The sequence below is a fragment of the Lytechinus variegatus genome, chromosome 9 (genome assembly GCF_018143015.1).
Source record: "Lytechinus variegatus isolate NC3 chromosome 9, Lvar_3.0, whole genome shotgun sequence".
NCBI classification, from domain to species: domain Eukaryota; kingdom Metazoa; phylum Echinodermata; class Echinoidea; order Temnopleuroida; family Toxopneustidae; genus Lytechinus; species Lytechinus variegatus.
The window spans coordinates 29,364,699-29,389,786 of record NC_054748.1 but is presented as its reverse complement, the minus strand read 5'-3'; the positions used below and the strand labels follow the sequence as shown (position 1 = coordinate 29,389,786).

General features: G+C 36.7%; 1 protein-coding gene across 1 annotated transcript; it reads right to left on the bottom strand.

The window, feature by feature from the left end:
* Positions 1-3,137: 3,137 nt before the first annotated feature.
* Positions 3,138-23,778, bottom strand: LOC121422083 (uncharacterized protein KIAA0930 homolog). Its single transcript, XM_041616890.1, has 9 exons — positions 23,527-23,778; positions 18,212-18,360; positions 16,491-16,598; positions 12,571-12,747; positions 10,347-10,487; positions 9,437-9,646; positions 7,084-7,228; positions 4,218-4,364; positions 3,138-3,644 (listed from the first exon to the last, which is right to left on the bottom strand). The coding sequence occupies exons 1-9, from the start codon at positions 23,642-23,644 to the stop codon at positions 3,607-3,609; spliced, it is 1,233 nt and encodes a 410-aa protein (XP_041472824.1). The 5' UTR covers positions 23,645-23,778; the 3' UTR covers positions 3,138-3,606.
* Between the last annotated feature and the right edge of the window lie 1,310 nt (positions 23,779-25,088).

The following is a 25,088-nucleotide window of genomic DNA, read 5'->3' as shown; positions in this document are numbered from 1 at the left end:
GATAACAAAAGAAAATAAACATTAAACATAAATGTTTCCTTTGGTTGAATTCCTAGCATTCGCTTTTCTTTAAAAAAAAGAGAAAATAATGTGTTACATGATTTTATAAAAATCTTTTTTTTCTTCAGTGAAACTAATGACAAACAAAATTTAAAATAACTTTAGGTATGCACTACTTAAAATAACTACCTGATGATATTTTCACTGTAGTTCACATGTAGATGCAGATGTCCTTTGATAAAAATACATCAGACACTGCCAGTTTGAATAGGATTCATCTAAATGAAGAGATTTGGTTTTATAACATTCATCTGTTTGTTAATGTTCTTTGCATAGTTTGGAAACAGATGTAAATTCTATTTTGCCCCCCCCCCTTCCATAAATTCTGTGAATTCTTTCTATTTTTCAGGTTTTGTTTGTGATCATTAATTCAAGACCTCCGTAATGCTTTAGTACAGTTATTTGTCATTATAAATAAGTACTGTTATCAGAATTTTTCACGCACTTTGTCATATACAAGCAAACAGGATTTTTCTTTTTTACAATCATTACATCCGACAATAAACTTTACAAGATACATTTACAACCTATTAGCACATTATTGGCCACAATTTTGCACAACCACACACATTCACTTGAACTAAAATTTGATGCTGTTTTACGCTTGGCAGTTCAATTGATCAGCAGCAGCATCGTCAAATTGGCAACATTACGAGAGTGCAGACATACCTTACACGGATCTACAAAATCTACGGAAAAAAAACTTGTTCAGTGTGACCGGGTGAAATACAAAGATATTTCTGCTTTAATAGACTTAAGGGATGTTGCAAGAAACATGCAATTGATTGCAAGTCAATTTTAGGTCCCAAAATCAATTGAAAGTCATGCATTTCATTGCAAATTTACAATTGATATGATGGGCTGCTTCCTGTATCAACAAGTACAAGTATAAATTGATTTTCTTTTGTTTCAATTGATCCATCACTTGTAAATCTACATCTGAAATTTGCAATCGATCAAAGTTGTTTCCTTGCAACAACCCAAAACAAAAAATCATTACATGATCAAAGTAGCCTATTCTTCAATACTAGCCTACAACTTTGTTATTAAAGCCAACCAACTGTGACCCCGAGAGGTCACTTAGTATAGATGTTCAATATGTATGTGCCACGGTCAAGACCCCCATTTTCAGCCTAAATTTCTGTTCCAGATAGAGCATCACCAATTTAAAAAGCCACAGAAATTCGTATTTTATCCCCATTCCGGAGACCATTAAATTTGTGCTTTCTAGGGACAGTGCCCGCTCGTACTCGGCGCAGCAGTGGCAAAAAGCCATCGACTGCCTTCGCGATGACAGTGAAAGCTCTGCAGAGCGATTCCGAGGCCGCTGATTGGTTCATTGTGCAGAAACGTCATGACCGATTTCACTCACATTCATGTAACACACCGAACCATAGAATATATGCCGTTCCAGAGTATTGCATATAGCAATCATTGATGCAAGAGCAGTTCCAGAGACCGCCATTTTAAGACCAAAGTTTAGTTCCAGAGTTCCTGATTTTGGTTTTTGGTGCGACAGAGGCGTGATAGCCCAGTCGGTAGAGCGGGGGTTTCAGATTCCGATGACCCAGGTTTGATTCCCAAGTGGTGCGCTAGTGCCCTTTGGTAAGGCATTTATCCTCATTACCAGGTCCCTCAGAGAGGACCTAAATCTGTTGGTCCCCTGGTTGCTTGCTCACAGGTATAACATAGGTACATGTATCATTTCATAATTCGAGTATGATGCATATTTTAGTTAAAATTTATTTTAACGTTATATAATGATATTTTGCTGCCCCTGATTATGGCCATGCTGTCTAGCAGAGTACGAATTTCAACAACCAGTGGCAACACACAATAAATTTTAATTTGGGTCTTTCACAGTGCACAGAACAGTCATGAAAGTAGGGGGAGCATGCAAAAAATCACAATTATATGGTGATTTTTACAAGTTGAAGACTTATAGTGAAAAAGATGGGGGACTGAAGTCCCTTGCTTTTGTCAAACCAGCGCTGACTCCTTGTGCACATTTATTTTTACACTCACATAAATTCTGCATTCACAGCTACACATGAATGCATGCATTGGATGCAACTGAAAATGGCACTGATCCAAACTTTGGGGCATCTCGTAGACACTTTCCACCACATGAAAACATCTGGCATTGCCCACTCATGTACCTTACTGGTCTTCTATGCCTTTGAAAACGTGATTAAATATCGAATACAATTTCATTCCGAAGAAAACCCACGGTTGAATCCATGGTTTATGCAGATTTCCTGTATAAATAATGCTTAATTTAGCACGTAGCAGGCACGTGTGTAAAAAATGTCCAATGCTGATGCGCGCTTTTGTCACAGTTCGCCAAATTGACGCCCGTTACCGTGGATAGATACGCTATTTTATTCATGAGTCCACTGTTTGAAGAGTGGACTCATGAATAAAAACAGTGGACTCATGAATAAAATAGCGTAGATAACCACGGCAACAGGCATATATTTGGCGCACTGTGACAAAAGCGAGCATCAGCATTGGACATTTTTTATACACGCGCCCGATACGCGCTAAATCAAGCGTAATTTATACAGGAAATCTACATAAACCATGGATTCAACCGTGGGTTTTCAAAACCACCTTTGTGAATTCGGGCCATTGGGTATGCTTTCCAGCTGGTCGGGCCAACTTTTTCACAACTTTGACGTCTCCCCTGACCATTTAGATGACCATTCTGGAATATTATGTCATTGTATGCCATTTCAATCCATGCACATAAATTGTTTATTATCCAGCAATGTTTACACAAAACATTTGTAATTACAACATGGATGGTACATAAATGAGAGAGTCGATGTCATACACTCCCCTTGAAAACTATTCATTTTGTATTTCATTATAATATGAATTTCAGAATATTTCCATTTTTCAGATCTGATAATAATAAACATCTTCATTTAAATCATAATAGATTACAACATTGGCACTTTAACATGGTTAGGGATAAATCCAATTTTGTTTCACATTATAACGAAGAAATGAAAATATTCCATGTTTCAATATAGTAAAATAAATAGTGAGTGGGTGACATCTTCCGCTTCCTCATTTGCATACAGACCAGGATGTGCATATAACTGTTTGTGAAATTGTGTGAAACTAGAAAAAATCATAATAATTTCTAATCTTAGATCCATTTTTGACCAAATTTTCAGCACTATACTTGTTTGGATTTTTCATTTTTTTTTTTAAAACAATTATTTGTTGTGGGTAGACTTCACCTATAATGCCATAGCCTCTTCAGCACTTATTCTCCCCACCACAGCAATATTTTGAGCTTTTTTGACATTTTTTGTGTGAATAAAACATGCAGCACAAATTTTCCTTTACTTATACTGAATGAAAATTAAGAATTGATATTGCGCTACAAAAGTTATTGTCATCGTTTCTGTAAAGTACTAAATATTCAAATGATTTTCTTAGCTACTGACTTGTTCGTACAGGGGTCCCTACACTATCTAAAAACCTGAGTTGGATCGGATGACGACGGCGGCGGGTTTCCATGGCAACCATGTGCTAGCTTAGGACTGGCTTCTTCTTTACTTCCAGAACATCTGTGTAGGATGAAGCAGAGCAGAATTGTAATTTTGATGGATATTCAGAAAGCATTTTTTACTAAAAATATTTTTTATTCTGTAACGAAAACAAAGGAAACCTGGATTCCCATTTTTTTTCTTCTTAGGCAAATGAATAAAGATATTCAATTTACCTCATCATACGGCTCAATTGATCATCTTTATTTTTATACCAAATATAGGATGATCATTTACACATTGATGGACAAGAGGGGGTTAGGCATTCAAATGTAAAAACCAGCTTGTACAGAAAATTGACCAATTTTTGTATTCACTTCGTATTTTGAAAAATGCAAAATGATATAACACTAGTCAAAATAAATGACAAAGGATTATTAACTTACCCCCCAAAATGCTATTTGCCTATCAAAACAGTGATTTTGTAATTTTCACTGCATTCTTAAATTAGAGTGTGAAATGATTATTAGTTCAAGCTAAATGACTGAACATTATTCAGGAATGGCATCACATATATTTACTCCACTTGGAATGGTATTGATTTATTGGTATATGGTATATTTTTTTTCTACATCTATCATTAATTGGACTTACCTGCTATTATCCTATGCCATGGTAGAGTAACGTACGTTAGATGGACGTTGAGGGCGGGTACCTGAGTGCTCCGCATGGTAAGTCGTAACAGAGCATCCGACGTCCGTCTCATCCAACGTCTACTCCAACTGCTTGGTGGTCCCTCATCTTAAGTAGAAAAATAAGCAAAACATTGACGGTTACATACATCTTTGGAATAGACTACAATTGTGCGCTTTGTATTCATGCTATTAGCAAGAAAACCGTGGTAAAATAGTCTACTACAAAGAAGTACTCATTAAATGACCTTGTACTCATAGCAGAAGTGCTCAGAGGATGAGTAACAGGACTTTTAACTGCAAGGTCAGGGGTTCAAATCACTATGTCACAGAACATAGGCCTCCTATTTGAAAATCAAAAGTCAGAATTCTAGTAACTTATCATAATTGTGTTTCAGACCAAGTTCTATGGCATCCTGGACATTAAGACTTCATGGCCCGTATTGTGAAGTCCGGTTTAACATAGACCATGGTCTAACTCTGTGCTAAGACTATGGAAAGCCAAAAGTGTCAAAATCTTCATTAAGTTGTATGTTTCTTATGTTATCTGTGCTCTTTCCTGATTCATCGATGGTGAAGATGATCATCTATTCATACTTCCTAGACAATTTTGAATGACTTGAGCTAAATGAGCCTAAAAATGGTATCTCTACTGTTGGTAATTTATGTAACAATTGGCTATCCATACTTAAACCACAACTTTATACCCGAGTTTAAGTTAAACCTAACTTCAGAATACGGGCCAATGAGAATGAGACCTAGTCGGTATCAGACCAAGTTAAGTGTCAAAATATCAACACATCTCACCAATTCTCCAAAAATTACATTGGTTGCCAATTCGGAAGCGTATAGAATTTAAAATACTTCTTTTCACTTGGAAAGTGTTAAATGGTTTGGCACCAAAATATCTACAAGACCTTGTCACGCCTTATGCACCAGCTCGAAGCCTGAGATCATCACACCAGCAACTAAAGACTCCCTAAACACGTGTAGCATATGGTGCACGAGCTTTCTCAGCCTCAGCACCTTCTCTCTGGAATAATTTGCCGTTTAATTTAAGAATTATACAATCACTGGAGACCTTCAAATCTTATCTTTTCTAACAGTATCAGTTATTGGCACTTTGACACTCATCCAAACTTTCTCATTCTTTCTTTTCTTGTGCGCCTCGGAATAGAATATTTCTAGATAGATGGCGCTATATAAATGCCTATTATTATTATTATTATTATTATTGTAGGTCAAACAGAAAATAGACCAAATCGTTAGTATTCCAAATGGGTTTAGCCTATTTGGAATTAGACCGAGAAGTAGACCAACTACTTGTACACCAAGTGGACCTAAACTTATTGAACTACGGGAGATTTCAACTCAGCCAACCACACAACTGTATCCCAGAATCTTATAAGAAATTCCAGAGGCCCGTAACACAAAGGTTAGCAATGATCGTAGAACATTTTCTATCATTGATTCCATTGACTACAATATACAATCAACATGAAAATCAAGCATACGATCAATCGCTAACCTTTGTGTAACGGGACCCCGGTTCACCGGAAAGGACCGTAATCCTTCTGTCCTCTAGATTCTTGCTTACAATCATTCCTGCTTTCTTTAATAGCGATTATGTTAGGCCCGTTGCATAAAACTTTTTACCTGAGAAAACTCGGGTATATTTTACCTGAGTTTTTGCCCTGTATTAAAGTCAATGGCAGAAATCAGACTAACAATTAACAATAAAACTTTTTACCTGAGAAAACAGACTAACCTTAGTTTTCAGTTTTTACCAGAGTTTTCTCAGGTAAAATAGTTTTATGCAACAGGCCACTTACTCCTGCCACAATTGCACCAGGCTTAACCCTATCTAGGCCGGGGGGGGGCCTCAGAGGCCCCCCCCCTCAACGAATCGCGCGATATTTTCGCCGTGCGAAATTTTTTGACCGCGCCGCTCGCTGAGTTTTTACTTTCAAGTCTTGCGCAACTTTTGAGACCAATTTTGCGTCACCCGGGTATGTGGTTCCGAAATCACGCAACATTATGTAAGTGCATGTCAGACCGAAAATTGCTCAAAAACGTGATTTCGTGTACAAAGTCAATGCAAATTGTGTTTTCAACCAAATTTCATAAATGTATGATTATTTTTAGTTTTGCTAGTCTAAATGTATTCATTTTATGCTTTTTATGATCACAGAAGAGTCCCCAACAAATTTCATTGAAAAAACAATGAAAAACAAAAGGTAAAAAAACAAAGAAATACATAAGAAATTCCAAAAAACAATATAATACATAAGAAAATGATTTGATATCACAATTTTTTTCATGTACTCTTGCTTAGGACACCACAAAGAGTTTCTATACCAAAAATTAGTACATTTGGAGCTTTATTTAGGGAGTTAGAGGAAAAGTATGATTTCGCATACTAATTACGCATAAATTAGCATAATCACTTAATAGCAATTCACATGAAATAAATTACTATACAATCTTGTAGATTATGTCCCAGGCAACCCGTGTGCCAATTTTCGGCGCGATCGCGCGGTCGACGGTCGAGATCTTAGGGGGGCCTGGGAGGCCCCCCCCGGCCATAGGAACTCCCAAAATACCCCGGCCTAGATAGGGTTAATTTCGTCAAAGATGTAGTGTTAGGGTCGCAATATGGTCTTGTGTTAAGTTTAGGGTAGGGTATAGTCTTAAACCTGAGTTGAAGTTGGTCATTTGGAATTTAGAGCGGAGCGATTGTCACTGGAGCAAATGTCGTGGAACCAAAAACAACCACTATTATCATGACATGTGACCTGAGACGAGCATTACGGAACAAGGTAATGTACCTTCTGATTGGCAGGCTGCTTCCTCATCCTTCCCGTTAGTCAACGTTGACAAGGTCTCGCTGTCCGACTGTGATTTGCGTAAACCTTTATGTATCGGTGAGCCTATTATGACATCCCGAGGTAGGCTGGATGATGAAGTAGAGGGCTGTATACACATACGAACCATAAATAATTGCGAGTTATTTTTTTTTTCATTTTGGGCCTGTTTTAGAACTGACTAATCCTGCTAGTACTCTATAAAACCAGTACTGTAACATCTAATAATAATAATGTGCAACATTTATATCGTGCTCAATACAAATGTTTCATACAGTTACTCCATACAGTGGAGCGTTGTGGCCCAGTGGATAAGTCTTCTGACTTTGAAACAGAGGGTCATGGGTTCAAATCCCAGCCATGGCGTAATTTCCTTCAGCAAGTAAGTTATCCACATTGTGCTGCACTCGACCCAGGTGAGGTGAATGGGTACCCGGCAGGATTAATTCCTTGAATGCACGAGTGCTGAAAGGCAGCTTGAGCTACAGCCGGGGTAATAATAACGTGCCTCGGAATAGAATATTTCTAGATAGATGGCGCTATATAAATGCCTGATATTATTATTACCCCGGCTTTAACACGGTTATCCTGATTGGATGCTAGAACATTCAAGGAATTCCTTCCTACCGGGTATCTATTGACTTCACCCGGGAGTAGTACATATCATTTCTTATGAACCATTATCCTATATCCACATCCATTTTCGTTCCTATGACCAATACGGATCTCGTGGACGATTTCTTAATAATATAGGGTATTTATATTGCGCACATATCCACGTTGTTAGGTGCTCAAGGCGCTCCTATATTACCCGGCTAAGCTAGGCGTTCATAGCGCACACAGCTTTTTAAGGAATTACTTCCTACCGGTACCCATTTACCTCACCTGGGTTGAGTGCAGCACATTGTGGATCAATTTCTTGCTGAAGGAAATTACGCCATGGCTGGGATTCGAACCCACGACCCTCTGTTTCAAAGTCCGAAGACTAATCCACTGGGCCACAATGCTCCACAAGTGTGATACGCAAAGAGAAGCAAATGACTCACTGTATTTTCATGATATTCATCTTATTGAAGTTTTTTTTCTCATTCTTGGGGCCAACAAATTTGAGTAAATTTCTTGAAAAGGAAACCCTATCCTTTGTATAAAAAAAGTCCTAATACAATAACCCCCCCCCCTGTTATAAAATCCTAAATCTGCTCTTGACAGTGATAAGGATTTGCAAAAGGGGTTATGATTAATAGCAACAGCAAATACATTAAGTGTAAAATGAGCCTGAGTCTGTCAAAAAGAGCTTTGCGGTTGATTTTTGTGACTACATAGTGCAATCAATCAGTCCAGGTGGGTGTTTCATAAAGCTGTTCGTAAGTTAAGAGCGACTTTAAGAACAACTGGTGATCCTTTCTTGTGGTAAATGGTATATTCATTTGCAATTTGGTTAAGCGCATAAGAAAGGATCACCAGTCTTTCTTAAAGTCGCTCTTAACTTACGAACCGCTTTATGAAACGGTCCCCAGGTGGGTGTTTCATAGAGCTGTTTGTAAAGTTACACAAGATTTTACGCACGACTGTTGATCTTTCTTGTGCAACTCTATCCCTATGTAGCTCACTTAACACCTACATGTAATATCATGTTCCAGTCATGTGTAAAGTTGTGCGTGACTTTAACAGCTTTGTGAAACACCCACCTGCCATCAATCATTAATCTCTGTGTTACAAGGCCAAGAAAATGACTACACGGGCCAAGGAGCATTTCACAAAAACAATTGTCAGTGATTTACACCGAAAGAAGTTACAAGGTACTGCAAATCAATACAGTTGACTGGCTGAGAGTATATTGAAGATAAATGAAAGTAATTGCAGTAAACACTGATTACACAAGAAAGTGTGTGAAACCAAGCTTAATTGTCACTATGTAATCGACAATCTACATCTGGTTCAGATACATAAACTGAACTTTGTGAAATCTTGAAATCTACGCTAAAAAATGTTCACATTGAAGATACCCAACACAGATAAGCGCACGTGGGACAGTGTATTATTATTGCTTTGAATGTCGGCCCGACGCTTGACCCGAATCCTGTGCTTATTTGCTAATTTCTCAGCAATTACACAATTTCTTCCAGAATCCTTTGGCACATATTTTTTATTCATATAAACAGACACTTTGGTGGTCATTTCATTGGATTCTGTACGAACTCATTTTGAAATCGCTACCACAACTGGAATTTATCTTTAATCGGTGAAAATCTGTAACAAAGCTGTTCATGAAACACTTTCCCAGAAAATGAAACTTGAAGGTCATAAATCTACCTACCCCATCATTTGTCGAATCAAAACTCTCGGACGCCGAATGCACGTCTTCTGTGCTACTTTCCACCGATGAAGACCAGCTAGCCCGACTGACGGCAACTTCCGCAAACCCCTTCCCCTCAGGACCTCTCATCCGTATGAACTCAACTCGCCCTCGACCTCCTTGGAAAAACCCCAGGGACACTTTGCTCGCAACCTTTGAAGATACACTAGCCTAAGATGAAAAGAGATGAATGGAAAAACAAATTCAAGACAAATATAAAGAGTCTGGTTTCAAATATTCAACATTCATCTTTCAAAGAAAACAGTCTATTTACAATACTAATAATGGTGTTTATTTCGAGACTGTTCGCAGCAAGAGCTGAATTGTACAGAACTTTTAATATAACATAAAAACAATATAAAACATAACAGTATCAAATTAGTATCATACAAATATACAAAGCATGAAGAAATATGAAATCAAAATATTTTCAAACCATGTATTTCACATGCATCTGTGGATAAGTGGTAAATGGAATTGAATTTTCTCATGTTTGCTCTTACAAAAGACATTAAACACTTTTGATCAAAGTCAGATATTTACATGGACATGTACCTATTTATAAAGTATGATAAAAATATTTTTCAAATTTTCAATATCAGTTAGACCATATGCGGTGCTGTTTTAAACCTACACTAGTTATTCATATCTATGTACACTAATACTTTAGACACTAGGATATTATGAGATGTTATCAAGAGCTTCATAACATATGTGTCAATACAAGATCTTTAGTCACTTGATACACAGATAATGATCACCTGGAGCCAAGAGCTTCATGATGCCCTCATCACAGGAAGACAGACCTTTTTATAATGACATACATAATTTTGGTCACCTAATACATGCACACCGATCACCTGATACTTACTCTATTATCATAGACTTTCTTTAAAGCTTCATGACGTACTGATCCAAGGAAGACTACGCTACGGAACGGACCTTGTTTCTCACTCGCTACCAGCTCCACGCAGAACATCTGGCCTTCTTGGACGGTGAAATCACCAAAGATCTTGCAGGAGACAGAAAAGATGGAATAATAATTCATATTTTACATCAATCAAGTTGGGAAAGAATCCCCCATATTCCTGAATAAATTATCTTGTAAAGAGATTGTTATATATTGATAATGATGTCATACATGATGTCATACCATGACTCACAATTGTAGCTGCAGAGGCGCAATGCGGAATAAACTTGCTTTGGAATCATATACCAAGAGTATCAGACGTGTGCTTATTTATGTGTATGTGCCTTAATTACTAATTACTGTAGATTACTGTAGATTAATTAGGAGTACATAGCAGAGATATAATAATAATAGCTGGATTTAAAAAGTGCTTTTTGCTGATGATACAAAGCACTGCTATTATTATCCTGGCTTTAGCTGTGCTGCCATATAGGCACTGAAGCATTCAAGGAATTTCTTCCTACCGAGAGCCCATCCACCTCACTAGGGTCGAGTGCAGCATAATTTGGGTAAATTTCTTGCTGAAGGAAAACATGCCATGGCTGGGGATCGAACCCACGTCCCTCAGATCGAACAAGAGTCATAACCACTAGACCACAACGAGACTAAACACGATTGCATACCCATTGAATGAGGTCACTAATTTTCACCTGAATCTGCTCAAGGACGTACAACCCCGGGGGGGCCACTTACATTGACGAGTGGATACCATGCGCAACCAAAAAAACACGTAAAAAGGATGTCTTTTTCACGATTGGGCACGTTACGTACGTAACGTGATAAGGGTGTCAAAAACACGAAAATTATGAAAAAAGGGTATCTATTTCGCTAGGAAAATTACGTGTTTAGGGTCAAATTTGCGGGGATGATTAAACAAAATTAAAATGTTTTATAAAGGATGTCCTTTTTTGCCCCAACACTTTGTGTTTAGAGTCCGATTTCCGCGAGGTGTAGAAGGTGGGGTCGTACTAAACCAAATAAGGTAAAGCCGACGACCGAAGGACCCGTAACAATAAAACATTCCTGTACTTGTTTAGGGGTTCATTTCAGGAATATTTGCCAAGAGTATCGATTTGTTTCCTATACTTGTTAAGGGTAGGGTTTCACACGCCAATACTTGTTAAGGGGTGCATTTTCAGAATATGGAAATTACGTGTTTAGGGTGCTTTTCGAGACCCCATGGTCGCGCATGGTATCCACTCGTGAATGGAAGTGGCCCCCCCGGGCGTACAACTTATAGATGCATGGGACAATTTAGTCTACGAGTCCAGTACATGCACGCTTCAGACTAATAAACTACAAGCCCGGTGGACACTGATCATTTCATTTAACTCAATAAAGCGACATGGTTGATTGCCGCAAGTTTGTCATCATTCACACCAGTTAGAAAATGGTCATGAGCTGGTTAAGATCAAATATTGCACTTCTAACGTTCAATCTTGATGGTATCATAATCTATGCATAGCCAAATAACTTATTCTTACTACATTATTGTACTATGGTTAGCCTATTATCTAGGCCGTGCCTGCAGCTTATGCCTTTACCAGTCTGATGCTGTTATGTGAAACATTAACAATGCATCATATAGGGGTATTTCGTCCACAAAAAAAATTGACAAGCAAAAAATAAAAAAAAATAACCAAAAAATACTAATAAAAAAAAATAAATGAAAATTAAAAGGTCTTCACTTAAAAAGGGGGGGGGAACACTTCTGTTTTAAAGGCATTTTTACATTACAAATTTTGATTGTGCCTCTCAAAAGGGGGCACGGGCAAGCTGTGCCCCCCCCCCCCCCCTGGATCCGCCAGTGCATCTGATACAGAAGACTATGCACAGTGACTGTTCTTGGCAGCCACTCCATATATACACTCCAGTCTTGCCATACTTGTTTTTCTACATCGACCTCGACTTGATGTGTATTTTTCATAACGGAAAACTGCCAGCGGACTTTGTCGATAAAAACAAAAAAACAACAAAACCGGAGTGTATAGGCGGTGGCTTACTAGCAGCCCTTGTGCATATAGTCCTCCGCATCATACGTCTTGCTGATGTTTCGAAAAACGGCATCAAACTCGGGTAAAGAAAAAAGCTACAGCCTCGGCTATACCAGGGTGTATGTACATACCTCGTCAAAGTTATCGATGATGAAGAATATATTAGGATAGGAGACTTCTGATTCTTCTCCCTTGCTGTCCATTCGCCGCCTAGAGGGGCTTGCAAAGACCTGCTCTGTATGCTTCCTTAGTATCGTCAAGGTTCCTTCTGACTTGATGCATACCGCACACGTCAAGATGTAATTGTACTGCTCATAACAAGACAAAATAAAATTGTGTTTATTTCAAAGAGGTAGGCCTATGGTTCACAGACAAGAAAGAAGGGAATACAATGTACTTATTTTCTTGCTACTGTCCAACAAAATAAATATAACTTTCAATGAAATATAGACAGTTAATGGTCAATTCCATAAAACGATCAACCTTTTTGTATGACCGACAAAACCATGACCATGTTTTTCTCAAGTTTTATTTCACTTCATAAACTGACCGAGTCATGGTCCTTTCAGAACATTACACTCTGTCAAAACAAGAAATCAGAGACAGAAAATTTCATGAAGGTCCCACATGATAGGGGAGTCCGACATATATATTTCATGGAATTGCTCTCATGGGTAGGCCTATTTCACAGGTGGTCATTTTCAAACGTGAGTGACACGACAATCGGAGAGGTGTAAGGGCTCATATCTTCAAACTTAAAGGTTATGAATCAATCATGACTACTATATTATATACAATGTAGGACTGGCATGGGCCACTGCGAGTTTGATTTGAATTCAACAATTCGTTTAGTAGATATGATTAAAAAACGGTGCGTGAGTGACACAACAAATTTTGGACATGGGTTTCTGACCACTAACACATATGGTTGGATTCGTGCCCAAGCAGTTGTCATGGAGTACTGTGAGTACCAGTAAATGGACATAAATAGTGTACCTATCTAACACATATAGTCAAAATCAATCAAACCTTCTCTATGGAAAATGGTACCCTCCTATACACCGTGAGTGACACGACATCCAAAACGTGAGTGACACGACAAGTGCAAAAATACAACATTTATCTCAACATTGAAAGTATTTTTTGCATGATCTAGAAGAGTAAAATACCATTAACCAAAAAACAAGCTTAATTACACAATAACTGCTTTCTTTAAAGTTAATATGTCATCCTGATGTTTTATTCTTGGTTTATGGTCATATTTGCCCATCAACTCACATTCCCTATACCATACCACACTGTCACACTAGGGCTTCTACCACTCTCCTCTTTAGAGGAGGAGGGGGCACTTGAAGGAGGTGTTATGAGGTCTTGGCATTGACATCAACTCAAACATTCTTTTTGTGGCCTGATATCATTCAAAACTTTTAACTCTTTCTCCCTATCTGTATATGAAAGTTTACAGGTTCATACAATTCAGCATCCACAACGGATGGAATAATTTTTCCTTGTAAGGGTATTCTCAATAGTCACTAACATCATCTGGCATGGTCTGGTAGCCAATGATGTCATGTATGACTCCTTTTTCTTGAAATATTGGATTACAATATTATCCTCCTTTAATATTTTAGGCATTGTCCAAATAGGACATGGCAGTTTCAATGTCTTTTTTGGTACCAAACCCCAATCACGTTGCTGCACACTTCAGATGGACTATCAGCAAATCCTTGAGAAACTTGGGAATTCATCTCAACAAGCATAGGTTTTCTCCTGAACACTGCTTGTATGTGGACCCTCCCAAGGCAGTACATGTAGGCACTGTACCAAAATTCAGAGCTATGCTTTTAGCTGGAATCTTGTAAGCACCTTTTCATTGCTAATTATTTGATCATATACCATACCACGGGAATCCAGGGAAAGCCACAAGGTGAAAGACGCAGTCAGTACCTGATTCTTGCAGTCTGCTACTATTACATAACAACTACAAGTCATTAGCCTTTCCTTTTCTAAGCCCTTGGATGTCACACTAAAATCCAATTCAGCATCCCAACCAGGCTCCCTTTATACCTCAATAGCTTTTTCCCCTCGAGATCCAGCTCTGTTCTTATCAGGGTACCCCCCCCAAAAAAAAATTGATCTACTGGTACATGGCAACCCATCCAAAGTTGCTCAAATCAAAATGCGGTCTCGGTTGGGACTTGTTGGGACCTACATGTACATGAACATGCATCATTTTGTTGTAATGAATATGTGTAAATGCAAATCTGCTCTGAACACACATCGGCCCGCTTACGGTAGTTTGCTGTTCAGACCCTACATGTACATGTAGTTAATCACTAGCGGTATGAATGGTGGCCAAACAAATAATGATTTTGAACTTGGCATGTAGCTGCTTCAAGCAATATCCAAAATGTTCTATCAAATCTCAGTACATTCTCACCTGAAATGTTATGTTTTCTTGCAAATTTGTTTATTTCATGTCCTGGAATACAAGCTTTATGGCAAATGAAAAGGTTGATTTAATCAATCAGAAGGAAAAGAAAAATATTTTCTTTTCCGAATTTGAAAAAATGTTTGGTGTTCATGGTGATCTCTTATATCTCATGTACACTACTTTACCACTAAATTTCTGCAAATTTCAAAAAAGGATCCCTGACTTTTCTAAAGCTCTATGAGTATAACAAAGAAATAACATTGCTCAAAAGAAAGGTGAACTTTCTGCTCATTTCTGTAAATGGAGACAGAGAATGTTCGAGTAATACCTAGGTATGACTTGAAACATCACCAACCCTTTATGCATTGTAAATATGTCCATTGCTAAAGTATAGTGGTTTTTCTCTTGATACATTCATAATTTTGTGTTGATTGATTATGTTGTTATATTCTTAATCACAGTACATTCACCAAAATATGAATTAGGATCCGAGTCTTCACACCAATGGAAAATTGTCAGGATTTTTTTAAACCAAGGCAACCACAGAGAGGAGAGAAAATAGATGAACTCAATGTCAAATTCAATATTTCCATAAAAAGGAGTAAAATTAGGAAGATGGAGGAAATTATTAGCCTAAAATAGGCCTAAATGATGTCAGGAACAACATTTTGACTGTATCCCTGGTAAAACGCTTCAAAAATTACTGGATGTCCTATTTTATACACAATATAATACCGTGAGTGACACGACATTTCGTGAGTGACACGACATTGTGAGTGACACGACACAACTTTAACAGTTAATTTTAGCTTTACCTTAACACATTGGACCAAGTTACTTTATATACAATAAGGTACATATAAACTGTATTTGCTCCAGTACTGGGATAAATTAATTTTCAGAATACACAGCTCTAGAAAACTTTTTGCATTTAAAACGTGAGTGACACGACAACCAGTTTTGAAAACTTCGAAACCCAATTTTTTCAGAAAAACACTTCACAGAATTTTTTTTGCTATCCTTTAGGAGTTACATGTAGATACAATACACAGCTTGTATCTTGCCAACAAATGTGCTTCTAATACAAATTTTATATTGTGATAGGCAATATGTGAATTTTGATGCAAAAATCAACATTTTGTAACATTTAATTTCCCTTGCATAAAATTCACTGTATCTCAAGACATAATTAATACTTTTATGTAAATGAAATGGAAAAATTTACTTTAAGATGTCTAGTTTCAAAAAACATTGATGCCTAATGATATCTAGCAAGTTTTAATTTTCACCCCCATGTCCACTTTTGTTTGAAAATGACCAGATGTAAACATGTCAAATATGAATTTTAAAAAACATTGGGTTAAAAAAAAAAAAAAAATTGCCCGTTTATAAAAAGCAGTTCAACGTTTTTCAAAACAAGCATGACTCAGGCCTAGTAAGGACATGAATAAAAGCGTTGAAACATGTGATTATCATTCAGGTACATGTAGCAGCATACATGTACAAAACATGGAACTTTTCTAGGAATGAGAAAAACAACATTTTCACATGACTCCTCATGCTAAACTATAGAATACTATTTTATCTTGTAAAAAAGGGCAATACACAATACTCTACCTGTTGAAGAATAAGATTAAGATAAACAGTCTCTTCCCAGTCGATGTTTGGTTCTCCTAAACTGGGAAGGTTCTTAGAATCCTGACGGAACACCTCCAATCTAGCTTGCTGGAAAACAAAATGAAAGGGATTATTTCTCAATTTCTAAATACTGACTGATCAGGGTTGTGCTTCATTAAGCTGTTCAAAAAGTTATACACGACTTTAGGAAGAATAACTTGAATATACATGATGTTCTTAAAGCTTGTGTATAGTTTTGGTAAATCCACCAAAATGCACCTATCACTATTCCAATTCATTGCTAGCTAATATGAATGGATATGCCCTATAACAGTTATGATGTGGAGGATATGAAATGAAAATGTGTTTTACAGGATAAATTTTGCGATTTTACATGGAAATTTAACTTGATCGGGTCACCCGATCAAATTAAAATATCTGTGTGTTTTTGTCTTTCAATTAAATCCTATTCCAAATCATGGAATGGGCTGAAACTTTCAAGATATGTTCTTTGTCTGTAACTTTTGGATATCTAATCACTAAAGATAAGATAAGTGCTTGAATGCCCATTTTTTTTAATTTAAAACAAGCATCGCCGAGAGAGGGCGCCATATATCCAAGATTTGAATATTTGAAATTTTCTCAGAGAAGTGCAGTTGAAAAAATATCTAACGGTCTCTACGCTTCAGTAAGACCGTCATATTAGATGATATTCGATTATCAATCACATTATTGACCCTTTACCAAAGCTATACACAGGCTTTAAGTGCTTAATCAGCTACATCGAGATAAATCACTTTGCACAAGAAGTGGTCATCAGTCACGAGTTAAAGTCAATAGTAAATGATAAATAGCTTTATTAAAACCCAACCTGGAATGAAACAAAACTATTTGGAAAAAAGAGTTAAGTGTTTGCCTGGAAATTAAATGACCAAACACTGTGAAGAGACTCGAGAGAGGGTGAGAAAGTTTCTAAAAGTAATCATTCAACTGGCTGCTAAGTAAAAAAGAGAGCAACTTCCATTAATTGACTATGATTTGATTTTCTTCAAAGGACAGTGAAAACCTCAAAATAAAATCAATCCTCCATTAAAGAGAAATGCCAGTAGTTGCAGTAAACACTGATTTCATGAGAAAGTCTGTAAAACCAGGCTTAATTGTCAGTATATCATCAAGGATCTAGATCTGGTACAGTCACATAAACTGAACTTTGTGAAATCTTGAAATCTACGCTGAAAAATATTCACACTGAAGATCACCAACACAGATAAGCGCACGTGGGACAGTGTATTATTATTGCTGTGAATGTCGTGCCCGACGCTTGAGCCGAGGCCTGTGCTTATTTGCTAATTTCTCAGCAATTACACAATTTCTTCAAGAATCCTTTGGCACATATTCTTTATTTATACAGACACTTTGGTGGTCATTTCATTGGATTCTGCATGAACTCATTTTGATATCGTTACCAAAACTGGCATTTACCTTTAAAATTGACTGTTAGAAAATAATTTCATTTAAATCTTTCAACGTATGATTGTAGGCAAGCAATTATTACATTTGTCTTTTTTTTCTTATCCGATATGCCTTTATCTTTTTTTAATGTATCATTTATTGTGCATTTTACTAATTTCTGGTTTGAAATGGAATGCATTTTTTTTTTCGGTTAAAACTAAGGGCATTGTTGACTCTAATTTTACTGAGGGCACAAAGTCACAACTAACCTGTCTGTCTTGCCTTGAAGTGGGTTGTTTCCGATGGATGAAGAAAAGCAAGTCATCTCTTAATTCTTCTGGTACCTCTGCCACGAAATGCTGAGAGAAGAGCCTCGCCCAGAAACAGTTCACCTCCATTGGAATCCGACCAAAACCATCTGGGTCAAACAAAAGATAACAATAAAACATGATAAATGGGCAATGGGTGTTAAATATTGATACTTTGCATAGCCAAAGAACATCCAAACAATAATTTAACCAAAAAAGTAATTTAACCACCTTGGTAATTTTGGCCACCTTGTCCTTATTCATCCGCCCTGTGTATGCTAATTTCAGACTCAGGCTCAAGTGAACATGGTTACGCCACCATTTTGGCTTTTGTCATGGAAAGTAATTGTGCAATCGATGGGCTAATTATTCAGCGAGACATGTTCCATACATTTTCATGGTCTTAACCGAGCGATCCAGCCATTGCCCAAATGCTTTCCCTGACCGTTCAAAGTCAAGACGATGCCAGCAGAACCATCAGCAAATATTTTCTCACTGATCTTAAACGTGGGGCAGGTGGTTCGCAAAAGTCTCACCTGATTTTGAAAGCAATAAAATATGCAATATTTTATTGCATAAGACCCCAAGATGACCTTTGACCCCAAGATGAACTTTGACCTTATCATCCTCGTTGGTTGGTTGAGTTTAGTGTGGAGGTGGCGCTATCCATCGATATCCGATGATTTCCGCCAGGCTAAGCGAGAGGGATTCCACCCTCCCCTGTACAGCTCTCGTCATTCGATTTTGCTATTAATTGCACTGTGTGTGAGATATAGATTCACCGAGGAAAGGCGATGTGTAGTATTCAAATCTTATGAGTATCTTGTTTAAACATTGTTTGTTAGATTTAACAGTTAGTACTCGTGCTTGTGTTTTCCTTTCATGGATGTGGGTGTTAGTTTATTGGTTTTAATGTGTCTTTCGAAAGCATTTATGGGTGATTCCATACGTGTCGTACGGGACATTTAGAGAACATTTGACAGTTTTTTAGAAGAAAAAACTAAAAATATTCCAGTAACTATAGGTGATCATCAAGTACTACCAGAGTGTTAGAAAAACCAAGACTTAACATGACTTGAATTCACATCCTGTATAATACAGATTTAAAATAGTAATGTGTCGTACGGACGCAGAAAAAGTGGCTTTTTTAGAAACCTCAAGTTTGTACCCAAAAGTCTGTGAGTTGGGCAGATAAATTTCATAGAAACTGACCTCAAATTGACATTCAATTACCCAAGAACAAACTATAAAAGAAAGCGAAATAAACATTCATGAATAAATAAAGCAAATTATAATTTTCGAGAACATTGTGGCGTACGGGACATTCAAAATGTGTCGTACGGGACATCTCTAAATTGAAGCCAAACTTTCTTACTTTATGTCTCTTTGACTTCTTCAATCACATTGTTTGGCTGATGATAATCTTATCAAACTAAGACATTCATTCGGTTAGAAACCGCTATTAGCTGAATATGTCAATATGTTCTGTCAATATATCATAAACAAAATAATGTGTCGTACGGGACACTTGTGTGTTGTACAGGCACTTCGCTTCTTGTGCTGAGCAGCCTGATTAAAAAAAAAAAAACTTTTTATCAATCAGAAGGAGAATTGCCCCTAAATTCTTCCTTTTTATGAAAAATCTTAAGTAGTCATTCAGGATAATATAATTAAGTAACCTCAATATATACAATCGGGAGCAATATGTTATAATTTTTTTCATGATGGGAAATGTACAAGTGTTCACAGCATTTTTACGAGCTGAAAAACTTGAGGTTTTGTGTGAAGTTATATTTTAGTGAATTAATTGATAATATCCAAACACTATTTAAACAATGATTGAAATTTTGTGTAAATTATGGGGCTGAAATGTTATCATTTTTTATATAAAATGTATATCTACATGATACAGTATATGTCACAACTGCCACTTGTAATTCAACAAAATAATTTTTTTCTAAAGAAATGCAGTTCTACTTTTTCAAACCCATCTGCATTTCATGAAACCATATGGTTTGTCTTATTTTCCAGATTTTTTTTTACAACTTGAAAGAAAGTAAGGAGTTTCAATAATGTATATAAAAAAATAGTGATCATCAAGGGAAGTCCACATAGATGATCATGATGATTGATATGTATTTTTTTACATCTTATAATAATTCCACATTAGCATACAAGAGGAAGTCATCCTCCAGGCTAGGTTGAAATAATTATAAAGGTTTTCTTTTCATGCTCAATGAAAAGAAATTAACCTGCTCTGATCAGTGAAAATCACCAATTTAACTGAAGGGATTCACAAAAAAAATAAACCTTCATGAAATCAATTAAAATGTTTAGAATCACCTATTTCATGTTCTATGGAGATAAACAAAGTACTTTTTCAGTTCACTTTTATGTTAAATCAATTAAATGAATTTCAATATGCCCATTATTTATGGTTTCTGAATCCAAATCCTGCAATTAAAAGCATTATATATTGTGTGTCGTACGGGACATGTCCCGTACGACACACGCTGTGTCGTACGGGACAACTTTTAATAGTAGGACAATTGAAAAATGAAGGGAAGTAATTAAATCCTTATGGGATAAATCGATCACCCATGAGTCAAAGAAAGAGAAACTGATTTTATGAAATTGCATCATCAAAAATAAAATTGTAGGAAAAACTTTTGCATTGTCATGTGTCGTACGGGACATTGCCAAAAATAGGTTCGGAAAAATCAGGGCTGCCCCTATTATGGATCATGAAAATGTTGTAGATATTATTTGGAACATTCAATGATATATTATTCTATTAACTTGCAATATTTTCAATCTTCTCGTGCTTTGCAAATAATTGTTTCAGGCGGTGTTTGTACTTGACTATTCAATTAGCAAAATTATTGAAAATTTAAAATTCCATTGTTCCCCCTAATTAAAACTATATCTGTCTTCACTTTTGGTTAAAACTCATAATTTTCATAAAATTTAGGTATCATAGTAAAATATTACACTACTTATGACTTATCGAAAGCATGTTGAAATTTATGATATTTTTGAAGTTCTAGTGTGGAATCGCCCTTATAAGCGCTGTACTCCATACGTTTGGTTTATTAAAAAAACAAGTAAAAATATAGAAACAGAGGAAGAAAGAAAATGGTATCTATATGGAATTCCCAATAGAATCTCCAGATATGTTTTGTTGTCTTTTTTTTATTCTCTTTTTTTTTTCCTCCTCCCTATTTACATATATACATTGTAATGCGACATACTACTACAAAGTCAGCCTAAAAAATAAGCCTGAATATAAATACACACAACAAAATAATAACCAGCCTCATATATAGGTATTCCCATGTATACATGTACATGCACATATTGTATGTTTATATATTCTCTACAGTTGGTTATATTTTCCGCTGCCTTTTATAAAGGCTAAAATGGCCGTAAAATTGTCTTCTTTGCCGAATAACGTCGTTAGGTTGGGGTTCGTAACTTTCAATTTGCGATAAAGTCGCAAATAAAGGACATAATAACATGAAATGCTCTATGGTTTCATGAGTTTTTTCATTATATAATTATAATAATTTAATCTGCATTTACCAAGATGGGATTGATGCAATATTCGTTCATCTTTAACCTTTTATAATACATTTATATTTCACCTCTGGTTGTATATTAAAAAGGTGCCTGCCTTTCTCTGTGTTTTCCCATGAACTCTGCCATTCATTTTTATAAAAATCTGACCTTTCACTCAAGTATTCTTGTTTATTTTTGTTAATGTAAAGATCAATGTTATTTTTTGAAGCCGCTTGTTTTGCTAAAGCCGCTTGTTTTGCTCATGAACACACATGTGATATTACCCAAGCCTCATTTGTAATCAAGTGTAAACAAAAAATGACAGTCTACAGAAATAAAGAAATGAGAGCAAGTTGACCATAAACGCTTTTCTGCAAATTTTTTGGTTCTAAATTTTCTTTTCACATTTTTATCAATGTTTGTTTAATATATGTATGGCGCTAATGCAGTTTCCCACTGGCCGACTTCTATTCAAGCGAATTTCCCCACCATAAATTGTTCGCAAATGTCATGTCAAGTCTCACAGTCATATTTCGAGGTCAATATGCCCAATGCTCTTCAAAATATCAGAACAGCTGTCTTTCAGCTTCAATTTCAGTCTTACATCGTGCTTCGCTGCCTGGGCTTTGCCATAATTTTTATATCAAGCGAAGCTATGTCTGAATGAGACTTCGAACGATAATGTCAAGATTGGAGCTGAAATACAGCCATATTGTATTTGGGAAAGGGGTGGGCTTACTTACATGTATTCGGAGTCTATTGACCTCAATTTCTCAACATGTGTGAGACTTAACATTTGCGAACAATTTGTGGGAAGTTTGCTTGAAGTTGGTCTGTGCGAAACTGCATCAGCGCCGAAAATATATTTATTAGCCTTTCCTTGATCACGTTGATTGCAATGTTAAGTTTTAACGGCATTATCCTGGTTTAAGTCACCGCTCCATTCACTGCAGTTCATTTCGTCAGTGGCGGTGACTCTGCATTGAATTGATTGACTTTTCTTTGTACACAACCAGCGCACACACACTGACATTCAAGAGACAGTAGAGGTGCACGGCCAATATGGGAGACTCTCTCCAATAGGGGAGACAATCTCACATATTGGAGACTTGATTTGCAAAAGATCAAAAGAAACAACACCAACAAAAGTATGATTTTTTCCACCCAAACTTTTGTCCCACCGAGGTCAGTAGCCCATTTGTTTTGTGTGTGGATGACAACAAAAATCCTTATAAAAACAAAAGTAGACAGTGAATTTTTAAAGTAGACGGTAAAAAGGGGTAATATTTCATGAGGAATCTGCTTATCACATTTTTATTTGCCGCAAAGCTAATCCTTTTTAAGCAAATGTATACAAAGAAAATTGGTCTCCAAAACTGGAGACTGTCTCCGAAACTGGAGGATACCAAAATTCTTTATGAAAGTCTCTGATATTGGAGATAATCTCTCTCATGGGAGACAGTCTCCAATAAGGCAATATTGGCCGTGCGCCTCTACTGAGTCTGAGAGAAGAGTCAAGAGAGGTGACTTATTTCAGGATAAGGCTGTTTTCCTTCCATGCCTTCCAATATCTCAATTCTCAGTATATCGTAAAATCTTGAAATATATTTTAATATCATGTTTTTGCGGCCGCGATTTGACAGCCGGCGCGGCAGCCCCGTCCCCGCCTGACATTTGACAACCCGACCAGACCCCGTGACATTTCGCGTGTTGTTTACCTTGGCTCGGGAGCGATCGGCACAGCTTGTCACGGCCTCTCTCATCCAAGATTTCATTGATCATCTTACGAAAAGAACTCTGCCTAACTCGTGGCCTTCCGGCATGCTCACTCGCCATTATATTGTAGACCAAAATATACTGTCAATTCATAGTTGATTGAGTATACTTTTCACACTTTAACGCCCCTTCAACTTCAGTCTTCGCGTGATTAATCTGCGATCACCGACTAGCACTGCGCTGATGCAGCATCCATTCATTCATCACAATATTGAAACTAGCAGACTTGACTGAAATTCGTACGGTGTCTACAAAAGCATAACTCCAAATTAAACAACAATCGATGTTTTGGGGTTTTATTGGGCCTAAATCCCCCTTAAAGGTCAAGTCCACCCCAGGAAAATGTTGATTTGAATAAATAGAGAAAAAGCAAACTAGCATATTGCTGAAAATTTCATCAAAGTCGGATGTAAAATAAGAAAGTTATGACATTTTAAAGTTTCGCTTATTTTTCACAAAACCGTGATATGCACAACTCGGTGACATGCAAATGAGTCAGTCAATGATGTTCATCACTCACTATTTCTCTTGGTTTTTTTATTGTTTGAATTATACAATATTTCATTTTCACAGATTTAACAATAAGGACCAACTTGAATGAACCATATAGTAATATTAAACAATGCTAGCTACAGGGAAGAATCATTGTTGTTTCACTTGACATGAGGAGAAAATTAGAAAGGGCCCCCCTATTTCATATTTCATATAATAAAATACAAATGAAATAGTGAGTGGATGACGTTATAAATCTCCTCATAGTCCCATATAACAGGGATAATACATCATTTTGTGGCATCGATCAATACCAAAGATAGGTTATGAGTCTTCCGATCATGATCCCTTTCTGAGCCGATTTTGTCCCATCACGTTTTATAGATTAAGTTTACTACTAAATCATAACAATTTACGGAAAAAGTTTCATACGTGAAAAGGCACTTTGATATCCGCCCACCACCCAACATGAATGCACGTCATTTAACTCGTGTTAAAAGTTCCGAAAGATAAAATTATGGGTATATACTTGCGGTAATTCATCATTTACTCTTACTAGATAGATAAATAGATAGATAGATAGATGGATGGATGGATGGATGGATGGATAGATAGATATAGATAGATAGATAGATAGATAGATGGAGGGAGGGATGGATGGATGGATGGATGGATGGATAGATAGATAGATAGATAGATAGGTAGGTAGGTAGGTAGGTAGATAGATAGGTAGATAGATAGATAATTAGATAGAGATAGATAGATAGATAGATAGGTGGACAGATAGATAGATTGATTGATTGATTGGGTGGTTGGTTGGTTGGTTGGTTGATTGATTGATTGATTTGTAGTTGTAGAAAGATGAAATATGCCTCGACCTAGATCTATACATGTACATAAATTAGGCCATTAACTAGAGCGGGAGCCCGGGGTGCATGGTTGATTAATGATTAAAAATTATAACTCGATTTTTACCCACATTTTAAAGTAGAAAATATATGGGTGAAATTTT